The following is a 12,591-nucleotide window of genomic DNA, read 5'->3' as shown; positions in this document are numbered from 1 at the left end:
ATGCAATCTGAATTACATTATTTTGCACATTTTTCCTTGGATGTAGCTGCTGAACATGCAGCTTACTGGCTTCAATTAAAAACAGATATCACATGTCTTGTCTTGCATATTAATATTTAGTTATTTCAGTTTAACTGTATATATTTTAAGTTTAACAAGGAATAAGTCACAAACCAAACTTACAAACTGGTCTTTTTTTGTCTAATTGATTCAATATTTTGATTTGGCATCTGCATATACATTCATGTTTGTAAAAAACTAAAACGACCATTTTGAGTTGTTTCTGATGTCTTGGTGACCAGATACATTTGTTTTTCATTTGACATGTATATTTGATGTTATATTGTAATTGAACTTAATATTAATGTGACTTGCAATCTCAATTTAATTTCATTCTCAAATTTTTCTGTCGGGGAAAAAATAAGTTTGATTTCCAAAATACATATCAAGAACTGCTTATGAAATCTGTATAATCAACAGCAGCACACCATTTCTTGTAATGAATAAAGCTATACTGAGAGCAGTCAAGACCGAGGCAGAATAACGCTGCAATACTGTCATTGGTCATTTGTGCAGGTGGTACTGCACTACATCATGTGGACAAGTTGTTGGGAGTTGTCTACACGAGTATTCAAGTAGAACCCCAAGTAAAATAAAATATTGAGCATGCTTCTTTTGATCAATATCCCTGTGCCTACCTCATCTCCAAGCGTAAGCAAGCTACGGATATAAGAAGGTCATTGGAGAGCCAATGAAGAGTCTAAATTGTAGTGGAGAACGGTGAGCTTTATAAGACCATGCAGGTGCTAAAACTGATGGAGATGCTGTATTCAAACTACGGGACAACCTGATTGAAGCAAGGACATCTGAAGGATATAGAAACTTTACCCACAAATCATACAAAAGAAACAAGTTTCTGTAAGGAACTATGAATTTATTTTACACATGGCAACAGACCTTTAGAAACAAGCAGTCACATTGTTTGAGAATCTTACGGACTTCACTTAAAGATGGTTTAATCACTCACTAAAACTGTGTTGCTACAAACCTGTTTCTTTCATCAAAAGAGAAAGAAAAAAATTAAACATTTAAAATAATTCTACTCATGTATACACTGTAAAAACAAAGCAGCCTAAAAGACAAGAAAAAAAAACGTTTGGTCAGGAACAAAGTCAAAAAAGCCATGTCAAAAACAGGCAAAGCAGGTTGCATCCAAGTCTTGGCCTCATCCATCAGATCAATGTTCAGTTGTAGAATCTTGATGGACCTGTCAAGGTAGAGCAGTCGTGTGAAAACGAACTTTATGCATTATGCCAAATAATTTACATGATATTCATTTAGCATATTTCTGCTTATTTGTTACCAGCCTCTATGCTTATCTCTATAAAAAGAACTGTGCCCCAACAAATGTATATTTTTGTCTTACTGTGAGTTAGAATCACACAATGGCCTCAGTTCTGTTTCCACATTGCATAAGCAAAGTCAAAATTAACCAATCTTGTTCTTATTTTGCCCTTATGTTTTGGACAGTGTAAGCATTAAAAAACCCATGGAAACATCGGTGTTGCCCATATATAATAAAGGTGATACCAAATGTTCCAAATGGCAGTTAGATATGCAAAGATTCTAAGTCACGGGTGGGTGGCATAACCAAACTTGAGGATATGAGTCATTTTATATTACAGTAATGGTCATGATAATGGAAATTCCACACAATTTTTTTTTATATAACATGTAATAATGCCTATTTTTGGTGTTCCAGCGAAGGCAAATACTTTAACTTTACAAATGAGATGTACTTATTTTATTTGGAACTCAGACTCAAAACTAGCAATAGTAGAGTCTGACAAAAAAAATAAAAATAAATTGTTCAATACCTGGCATGCTGCTGGAGAATCTGTCATTTGAGCTGTGTGGAAGACGCGAGGATGAGTAATTCATGGAGGGCAGAGGCTTCACACTGGGCACCTGAAAAACAATTCAAATTCAAAACTAAAACATGGCAGTACAAAAAAGAAAAAAAAACAAGTTTCTTTCAATAATTTGGACATACTGCATACATGACAGATGGCTTGATTTTGTTATTCATTCTATAGAGCGTGTTCTTTTGCCACTAATTTTCAGAAAGATTATAGATATTTATACAACCCTATTTTTAGAAGTAACCCAGTGAAATTGGTTTGAGATCACTTAAGCCTCCAATGAAAACCTCGTCATTATTTAAAAAGGAAATCAAGCATATTAAACAGTAACCACATCCTGTGTTAGACATGCTTGCAGAACACAAATCTGCAACCAGTTTCCTTGACTCCTTACTGTTTACACTAAACACAAATGTACTTCAGAAAAATCGCCCAAACCTGAAGCTAAAATAGTTTTTAAATTTGGACACTAGAAGTACTGACTAAATAGTTTCGTCTTTTAATGAATCTTACACAACTACAGGTTAGTCATCTGTTTTTAATAACACAGCTTTCTGGAACAACTGATATTCTGCAGTCACTTATTTTCATATAGTGACCAGGATTGTGCTGCATTAAGAATTGTATTTAAATAAACTTGAACTTGATTTGAGCTAATAAAAATGATTAAGAAATGCATTTGGATCAATAATAACAATAATAAAATTATAACAATAAATGTAGAGCATAAATGAGAGCCTTCACCGATGAAATGCTTCTGAGGCGATACTCCATCAGAACATCTGTGAGCTTCTGTGTGACCTTTAAGACAATCTGAGCATCGTCCTCGTTTTCAATACGGAAAGAGTCCTAATAATAAACCAGAAACACACACATTTTAATAACCCCAAATGGCTGATAATGTAAATGCATGAAGTGCTTCAACAAGCACTGTACATCTAAAAGAGAATAGTACCAGGTATTTGAGCAGTGTTGCCGGGAGGCTATTGTTCTCCGGGCCTTTAGGGCCATGTCCCATCAATCTGTCGCCGCTGCTGTTCATGGGCATGTCATTAGGGAAAGGTCTGCCCCTGCCCTCATTACGCTGACCAGGCCCAAAGCCATCTGGGCCCATGCGCATGGGTCCATCATCAGGGAAATGCTGCATATCACCTGTTTCCATCATCCCCCTGTCTGGTCCAGGCATGCCATTACCATAGCGACCTGGGCTAGTGAAGTCTCCCATATCAGAATAACCTCTCCTCATAGGGGGTTCATCCATACCCCCACGCCTGCCAGGGGGGAAATCGGTCATCATGCCACCCCGGGGTGGGAAATCCCCCATGTACACTGGACCTCCATATGGACCACCTGAGGATGTGAAGAAAAAAAGTCAAGCAACTATACTCGACATTCCAAATCAAAGTTAGACAATGCACTTCTATTAACACAATCACATACATTGGTTAGACACTAACCTGGTTTTAACCCTCTTGGAGAAGGCCCAAGAAGACCAGCAGCTCCTGCAAATGCTGGATTGGGTTGTGCAGACTCTAAAAAAAACAAAAACAAAGGTAAGTATCTTGCTGCTTAGGGCTGAGCGATATGGCAAAAGGGTGGGAAATCCCCCATGTACACTGGACCTCCATATGGACCACCTGAGGATGTGAAGAAAAAAAGTCAAGCAACTATACTCGACATTCCAAATCAAAGTTAGACAATGCACTTCTATTAACACAATCACATACATTGGTTAGACACTAACCTGGTTTTAACCCTCTTGGAGAAGGCCCAAGAAGACCAGCAGCTCCTGCAAATGCTGGATTGGGTTGTGCAGACTCTAAAAAAAAACAAAAACAAAGGTAAGTATCTTGCTGCTTAGGGCTGAGCGATATGGCAAATTTTTTTTTTCAGAACCATTCACTGATTCAGTATTTTTTACATTTAATTAGTCAACTTAATGTAACTAGATGGTTAATTATTTGAATCATGCTTTAGTTAAAGTTCTATATCAAGTGCAGCACACATGAAGTGCTCAACATGGTGTAAACGTAAAACAAATTACTTGTTAAATATCTTTGCAGAAAAGATGCAGGAAATATGAAATGCCCGAAAAAGCAAATATTGTACAAACTTGTCTGAAACAAACCCTATATGTTCAGAAATAACTAAACTTCCCAGTTGCTAGGATGCTAGGAGGGAAGTGATACTGAGATTGTGCTAGAAGAGGTCAGAACAGATGTTATATCTTCCTAAATTAGACAATGAGCAAAAACCTGGGTAGATACAAACAAGAAATTAAATGACTGTTGTAATAACGGTTTATTACTACAAATTAAATTTCGTGCTTGAACACTGACTTGCTGCTTGACTAGAAGTCCTCTATGGACACAAACATCCAAAAGATGTTTTAATAATTCACATTTTAAGTTGTCAAATGTGTGTGTGAATTTGGAGTATTGTTTAAAACCAGTGTTCGGCTTTTAATTGTAGAAATTTTGTTGGAAATGTTTATGATAAAGCCACTGAAAACAGGTATTAGAAAATTTTCTGATATATGCAAAAGGTCTGAGACAAGCTTGAAACTTTGAGTTGCTTGCAGGAACTTGAAGGTCAGGGTCACTAAACAGCCGTGGAATGCAGATGGAGAGGAATGGGAACAAATACCAGCTGGAGCCAGCTTACTTTTGATTTAGCAGTCTAGCAGGGAGTCTGCAGATTTTTAAGCTCAAATTTAAGACTTTTTAAAACCTATTTTAAGACCTGCACAAATAAAATTAATACCATATAAGCACAATGTCTATGGTAAGATACTAAACTGTAAAAAGTATGATTTACAGTTCAGATACAGGTTTTCATAAAAACAAGTTTTAAATTAATTACCATATTAAATAACGTGTGTGTGTATATATATATTCTTATAGATACACCAGTTCACATTTACAACTCTGCATGTTTGCAGCTTAAAAACATGGGTTGATTTTCACATTTGTTTGAGCAAAAACAGCAGACAGGCTGATTGAGAAAGCAGATTCATTCTCTGCCAGCAGGTGGAGCTTTTGGAATGGCAGAAATATAGCAGTTTCACAAAGCAGCAGCACTTGATTTTGAAACTTGGAGCGCTCATATTGATTTAAATGAAATCCTAGCCTTTTGAAGTTTAATCGTCACATTCAGCCATATCAATTCTTGTCTTTCCGTCCCCCAAAATAAGACCTCTTGAAATCAAAATGAAGACTTTTTTGTACCATTTAAGATTATGTCCTTAAATTTGATACAACTAAATTCAAGACTTTTTAAGGACCTGTGGAAACCCTGTCTAGATTGGATAAATATGCACTAATAATATAACATTTATCTACTTAGTACCAGGGGATATGATTAGCAAAGATGAGGACTGAACAAAGACTTCTAGCTAATTTTATGCACTCTTTTGACATTTACAATCAGTCAGTCAGGTCAGTCAATAAAGCGGTTATACCAGAGTAGAGTTTTAGCAACCAGCTTTGCTTCCATAAGATGATGTCTTGTAGAAGATTTTTATTAATCAAAATATGAATGAAAAGTATAATCTATGTGAATCTATCCATGTTTGTAATCTACTATTATGATCATGTTGTTTCTGTATGTAAGGAGGCCTACAAAAGTGTGTATTGTGCCTAATCAAGTTATTCTGCAATGAACATGTGTATGAGGAGGCCTGCAGAAAAGCATTCAAGTTATTCTACAATTATGATTATATGTTTTCTGTGTTTAGGGAGGACTGCAGGAGAGTAAAATGTGTACATTGAATGGGGGTAGAAGGACTGTGTATGAAATATACTGAACACGAATTGAGGAAAAACTATATAAAGAGTGTGCAGACACAGACACAACAGAAATCCCTGCAGAATTTCTCGACTTCATTGTCTCTGATAATAAAGTCTATCTTCTGGCATCAAAACCTCAAGACTTCAAGAGTGATTTCTCACAGAAGTGGCAGAAGCCACCACAGTCTTTCCAAGTGAAACAGAATATTTAATGAGACGACAAGTTGTGACATTAGTGGGAGTAGACTGAATGGTGTATGACAGAAGACAACTGACTTACTCATAGCCTGAAACACCATAACCTCAAATGGCTCCTTTAGCACAGTCTGAAAGACAAAAAAAACAAAAACAAGAACGTATAATTAAAAAGTCCTAGCGTGAGATCTTTAGAGCACATCAGTATTTTGTCTTACCTTAATTTGACCTCTTCCCTCAGATTTCTCCACTTCAGCAGCAGTAGCTTTAATGGCTTTCCTGATGGCTGGATCTTTAAGTGCAGCCTCTTCCTCATGGGGAACCTTGTCTTTGTGGTTCTGCTTCTGTATTCCAAAAAAAACAAAACACAACATAAGGAGGCTGTGTACTACATCAGAAGCATGGACAGAGATAATCTGTGATATCTATGTAGAAAAAAAGTGATTATGAAGATCATACCATGTATCTGAAGCCGTGTTTCCAGCCGGTGATGTGAGCAGCCATTTCATTCTGCAGCCGCTGAACTTTACACAGTTTACACTGGTAATGGGGAGGAACCGACTTAGATGGGCTTCGATACTCCCATATGTACTGCAGGCCTATGAACACAAAGCACATGTATTCAAACATAAGATTATTCACTCAGTTTAAAGTTTAAAATTCAGTCTATACATATATATTTATTAGGGGTTGCACGAGTACTGATTTCTGCTAGTCGATTTATTATTAAAAAAATATTTGAGTTACTCGACTACTCGTGGTTCATGCTTTAAATGAAAAGACATGAAATAGTTCTCATCAATAAACGTTTAGTAATTCATAGCCTAATGCAACAATTACATAACATACGTAAATTGTCAAAACTTTATAATTATGACATTACATATTTTAAGTTTCATGTAACAGCCAGTATTTGCATCTGTATTTGTATCTGTAACAATCACAATTATTTGTATCTGTATTCGGATAAAACCAGGTGGAACTTCGTACAAGTTACTTGATAAGACCGTTATGACTATCTTTTTTTTTTTATCACTGAACAAATATGTCGTGTTAAACTAAAATTATTAATTTTTCTAAAAATAAAGGTATCATACAAGCAGAGAGATGTCATGACAAACGTTTAGTGATCATTTGAACACGACTGAATTAATTCAAGGCGCACATTTTAATTACGCAGAATTATTTAAGCGAGTCTTTTTTTGAACTTCACTAAACAAATGTGTGTGTAACCAGCAAAAGATAAAGTAAATATGTAGGCCTAGTAGAAAATGTATCTGTATCTTAGATGATTATTAGCCTACTATTGAGAGAGAGCTGGTTTGGTTTTTGAGAGACTGAGACGCGCAACGCAGCTGTTTGATTGGTGAGCATGCTGTGTTTATTCCATTCATTCGTGTATCACATCGTAGCCTAAGGGTTAAATCATTGCCTTTTAAATATACACAAATAATAGAATGTGTATGATGTATTATTTTAGTTGATATTACTCTTGCCAAGCTCTGATTTCTGAGAGATGCACGGAGAGACAACAGCAATGCAGTGTTTGATAGGCGCTCTTTTCATTCATAAAGTTTACATTTATTCACTTCACACACTCATTATTGCGTGACTTTAGAGGTCTGTGTATAATATCGCGCTGATCCCCAGGCTCATCTGTTATCTAGCAAACACCAGACTGTGCCAGCCTCAGCCGAACATTCAGGCGGAATTATTCCTTATCCGTTATTCGTTTTTGAAGTCATTATCCGTGCCATTCCGAATAAGGTTCGGCTTCAGGCACAACCCTAATTATTACATTACATATTTTAATATGTATATGCAATATGCATTTTAATGTGTTATATGCAACAGAGAAAGTCATAGAAAGTAACAATTACATGCAATATTGTAATCCTAAAATTCATGTCGTACTTGCAAACTCTGTGCATGCATAATACATCATACACATTCTATTATTTGTGTATTTTGGACGTTTGTGCACACTGTTGATCAATTAAAGTCATGATTAAATAATTTCATTAGCAAAAGGGTAAAAATAAAAGCCTATTAGCCTCCATTTCTATAATGGCGTAACAAAATATTCATTATTACTCACCAATAACAGCATCGATGACTGACTTGAGCCGTTTGTTCAGACAGGGTATATTCTGGATGGATCCATTCTTGGAAGTGAAGACTAATGAAACACATGAATCAGTAAAATCAAAAAGGACATGGACAAGCATTGTGAACCTGGACTTAAAGCTCAGAAGACAGTGTTCCCACTCTACTGAAACAGTACCAAGTGGTAACTGTATCCCAAAAACCAAACTAGCTGAGTGCTTAAAGCACCCATTCATTAGTTACTCCCAGGCCTACATAGAGGCACCAGTTACACTTGATGGAAAATTGCGGTCAGACAAGTGAGCCACAACTCTCTGCGCTTAAACGCTGAACAACATATACAAACTCAACAGATTTGAACGAAGACTTTGAAAAAGCTGCTGTGGCGCCCGCTGTTTTTCTGTCCACAACCCCAGTACGACGACAAAAGCACACTGGTTGAGACGTCAGCTGATCACGTTGCAGCAGTGTAACTGTTCTAATTGAGTTCAAGCCTAAAGACACCTGAAATATAATGTATTTCATGTTAACTTTCCTCAGGCAGCTTAACGCATGCCCTGCGCAAGGCGCCACAATCAAAACAGATAGAAGACCCTAAGCGGGCATACAGGGATTAAGAAAGGTGGGATACCCAACCTCCGAGTGGTACGTGGATCTTGACCTGACATTAAAGCACATGGCAAGAGCAGGTCTTGCTTTTTCTAATGTTGCTCGAAGGAGCTCAATGTTGATGTTTCTAATGTTGTTCAGCACACCGCAGTTCAAATAGTGCAAAACATTGGTCTGAAAAAGGTGCTAGTTTGAGAGCTGTGCTTGTGTGTTGTGTTCAGGGTTGAAGCTCCAAAGCTCTGAAACACCCAGAAGTGGCACATGGCAATAACATTACCAAGGCCAGGCACAGCTGAGGGGCAGAACTGAAGGGTTCTGAGGGCGGCACTTACCTATGTCACCACTGAAGAGATGCTGCTTTTTCTGTCAGACGACAAATAAAATCGTTGGTGGGGGAGAGAAATAGAGAGGAATTAGAGAGATACAATAGCACTGGAGGTGAAGAGCAGAGTCCGCTCTCCTCCTCCTCCTCCGTTTAAAATCTCCTCTCCACTTCAAAAGTAGAGGGTGAAAGTCCTTGGATGGGAGGACACAAAGTGTCTCTTCGCCAGACACTGTCATGCTAGAAGAACAATCGTGCTTTATTAATCTCCAAAGAATGGAGTTCTATCAGGTAGACAAGAAAACATACGGAAAACAAATAGAGTAACATGTTCTACAAGTTACATTGTTTCAAACTGATTTTTTTTTTTTTTTACTTTTAATGCTTATCTGTCTTTTACAGGTCAAACGCAGCACTGTGCCAGGTCAAAGATAGACTATGGACATGAAGTAAATTGGTTATGTTTCTGAGGGTCTCTTATGCTCACCAAGGCAGCTTTTTAAAAATAAAAAATAAAAATAAATACAGTATAAACAGTAATACTGTGAAATATGATCACAATTAAAAATAACTTTTCTATTTTAATATATTTTAAAATTGTATTTGTTCTTGTCTTCAGTGTCAAATGTTCCTTCAAAATCATTCTTCTATGTTGATTTGTTAAACATTACAATGTTGATAAAAGATTTTGTGTAAACAGTGATATTTTTCAGGATTCTCTGATAAATAGAAAGTTAAAATACCAGTGTTTTTTTTCGAAACAGGAATCTTTTGTAAAATTATAAATATCTTTACTGCCACTTTTGATTAATTTAATGCATCCTTGTTGAATAAAACCATTAATCTCCTTCAATAAATAAATAAACCAAAAAATCTTACTGCCCCCAAACTTCTAGCCACTTTAGGAAAATACATAAGTCTATACAAGGTCTGCAATGAATGTGTGATGACCACTTAACTATTTCCCTTAATTAATACTTCATACTCTCATTGTCATGTAATAATTTTGGTTTCAGATTGCACATGATACTGCAAATACTCTTAACCCACAAACACATCAGGGGTAGAGATTAATACCATTTTAGTATTAATCTTTTAGAGACTAACTATTTAAAGCATGAGAATGAGAAATATGTCATACAATCAGCAAAATGTCAGGATTCCCACACTTCTCCAACACTATGCCAACTACCGTTGGTCACCGTGTGATCGCCGCTTTATCGGCTCATTTTGCTGGAAAATCTATATTCTAACGGATGACTGATGTAGCTGACTACAATACACAAAAAAGGGGGGGGGGGGGATTCCTTTGAATAAAATCTATAGCCCGTCAGACAGACAGTTTGCAGCAATCTGTCAAACTGAGCTTCATGGCATAACGGAGTTATATGGGATCCAGGTGGGTGGGTGAAATCATTCAACCACTAACTACATCAAAACAATTACAATCAGTTTTAGGTAGAATACAAAAGACCAAAATTCATTACACCCTACATAGCACTGGAACGATAGCACAGTGCACTACCTAGTTGGCCCAAACACTTGCATATGCTGATTTAAAAATGTCAGTTGCGTTATTGAATTGAGACAATAACGTGATTAGAAATAAAGTTGCAATGAAACAGAATTTGCAACAGATCTTTTCTTATATGTTTGTGTTACGTATATATCTGAGTGTTATGGATCATCAAAAAAAATAAAAATAAAAGGTAAAGACTTGGTTCTATGCATTGTTTGTTAATTGGATTTTGAAATGTGGGCACTCAACAATGGAGGCAGATGAATGCATGTTTACAAGATTAGAGTTTAAGTGGACAAAATGTAAAAGTTCTACATATGTCACAAGAGAGAATTCTGTCGTTTATCCAGCAAATTAGTTATATTTTATTAAACGAAAAGGTGTAATGTTTTTTTTTTTTCAATAAAATAAAAAAATGGATAATTTTAATTCAAATGTACTAGTTAAAAAACATGCATGGATGCATGTTTGCAATGAGATCGAATAACATGCATTTACAAATTTGATAGGGTGAATTTTCACAAATTGTTATTTTTAACCCTTTAATTGTCACCGTCCCACCTGTGGGACGTTTGGCGCTCTTTTTTTGTTGTCTTTTTTCTCTATCAAATCTTTTAGTAATCATCATAAATCATTTATCATTTGAAAGCTTAGAAGCCCAAGATTCACCATTTCGAAATCAGACATTGCGTTACCATGGAAATGGTACTTTTAAAGTCTCCTCCCCCTTAGTGGGCAGTGTCAAGTGTCATATTACAAAATGAATTACGGTCTAACATATCATTGGAAAGGTCTGAGTCTCAGGATTCCATATTTGGTGTATTTTGAGATAGAAGTAATATTGACAGAGAAATCTAGACATCTGTGACAGAAAAATGGCAAAAAAAAAAAATTCAATGGAGTTTGGATGGTATAACACCCTAAATAAAATCTCACAGGAACCTCAATTTTTTTCATATCAACTTCAAATTTGGAACATAACTTATTTAGACATAAGGCTATAATTTTATACCAATTTTAGAGTAAAACCTGATATGTAAAATATTTATTATATATAAAAAATATCTAATTAATATAGTACATTTTCTTTACAGTAAAATTAAACTACTACAACTTTTTGATACTTAAATTTTTTGGGAAAAAATTCCACTTTTGCGATAATTTGCTGATTTTCTTCTTTAAAAAGAGACCAACCTTATGTCTGTATTCCAAAGTGTTCATAAATTACAACAATTTAAGTTTGGATAGTGCACCTGCATGCCTATTTTAAAAAGTGGGGGGTGACAGTTAAAGGGTTAAACCCCAATCAACTAATAGACCTTTTCATGGACCATCAGCGGTCTGAGTGACCACTGTTTGAGAACTACTGCAGGTCTGCAAATGGTAGGGTAGGGACAATGTTGATGGAGTGGCTCTGATATGATGTGGTGCTATTAGGGCTCACCTTCCCACCGGCCCTGCCCTTCTTATTAGGATACGGGTGAGCTTCCATGCTGTAAAAGACAACACATATTACATTATTTTGATCATTGCTGGAATTAAAAAATACATTCAAAGGTGAATAGGAGAAACTTGTTTGTAACTAATATGCAGTTTCGGCTGTAAGAGAAAGTAAATGATGGCGACTGTGGCTCGTAACAAAGATCACGCGCTCTCTCGTCCTGCATCATGCGCAGCTACATTTAAACTCGCTGTAACATGAAGCGCGGTTTCTCTGTTCACTACAACGCAGCTATTTAAAGCTTTGTTAAATCATTTAGCTGTTCGTTTTTGTTTTACTAACCTTGTGCTGAGCAAAAACTTGTTTGGTTTTGAAAATAGAAACGCGACAAGAAGCTGGGCCGAAATAATATAGTAAAGACCCTAGACCGCTTCCGCCTATTTCCGGATAAATAAATAAAAGTCCTAAGTATATTTATGTACGTATACTAATTAATTTCTTTTAATAATTTACTCATACATTAAATGATATTCAATCATTGCTGTCGTTGATATCGTCTACTATTACATAAGTATGAAATTATTGGAGTTTATTAAAACCGCTGGGACACATAAGTAAAGAGAACTGGAATGGAACCACAACCAAAACCTTTATTCTGAAGCGAGCTTTATTCGACTCCCGACAAAGAC

General features: G+C 36.1%; 1 protein-coding gene across 1 annotated transcript; it reads right to left on the bottom strand.

Annotated features, from left to right (window-relative positions):
• Nucleotides 1–913: 913 nt before the first annotated feature.
• Nucleotides 914–12,335, bottom strand: LOC107596055 (uncharacterized). Its single transcript, XM_016286663.1, has 12 exons — nt 12,245–12,335; nt 11,906–11,954; nt 8,953–8,983; nt 8,004–8,084; nt 6,365–6,504; nt 6,124–6,249; nt 5,991–6,036; nt 3,667–3,741; nt 2,878–3,272; nt 2,667–2,771; nt 1,878–1,968; nt 914–1,267 (listed from the first exon to the last, which is right to left on the bottom strand). The coding sequence occupies exons 2-12, from the start codon at nt 11,951–11,953 to the stop codon at nt 1,245–1,247; spliced, it is 1,161 nt and encodes a 386-aa protein (XP_016142149.1). The 5' UTR covers nt 11,954; nt 12,245–12,335; the 3' UTR covers nt 914–1,244.
• Between the last annotated feature and the right edge of the window lie 256 nt (nt 12,336–12,591).

This window comes from Sinocyclocheilus grahami, unplaced genomic scaffold (genome assembly GCF_001515645.1).
Source record: "Sinocyclocheilus grahami isolate Dianchi unplaced genomic scaffold, SAMN03320097.WGS_v1.1 scaffold11.1, whole genome shotgun sequence".
Taxonomy (NCBI): Eukaryota; Metazoa; Chordata; class Actinopteri; order Cypriniformes; family Cyprinidae; genus Sinocyclocheilus; species Sinocyclocheilus grahami.
Note: the sequence above shows the minus strand (reverse complement) of the source record. Positions and strands in the feature narration are given on the sequence as shown.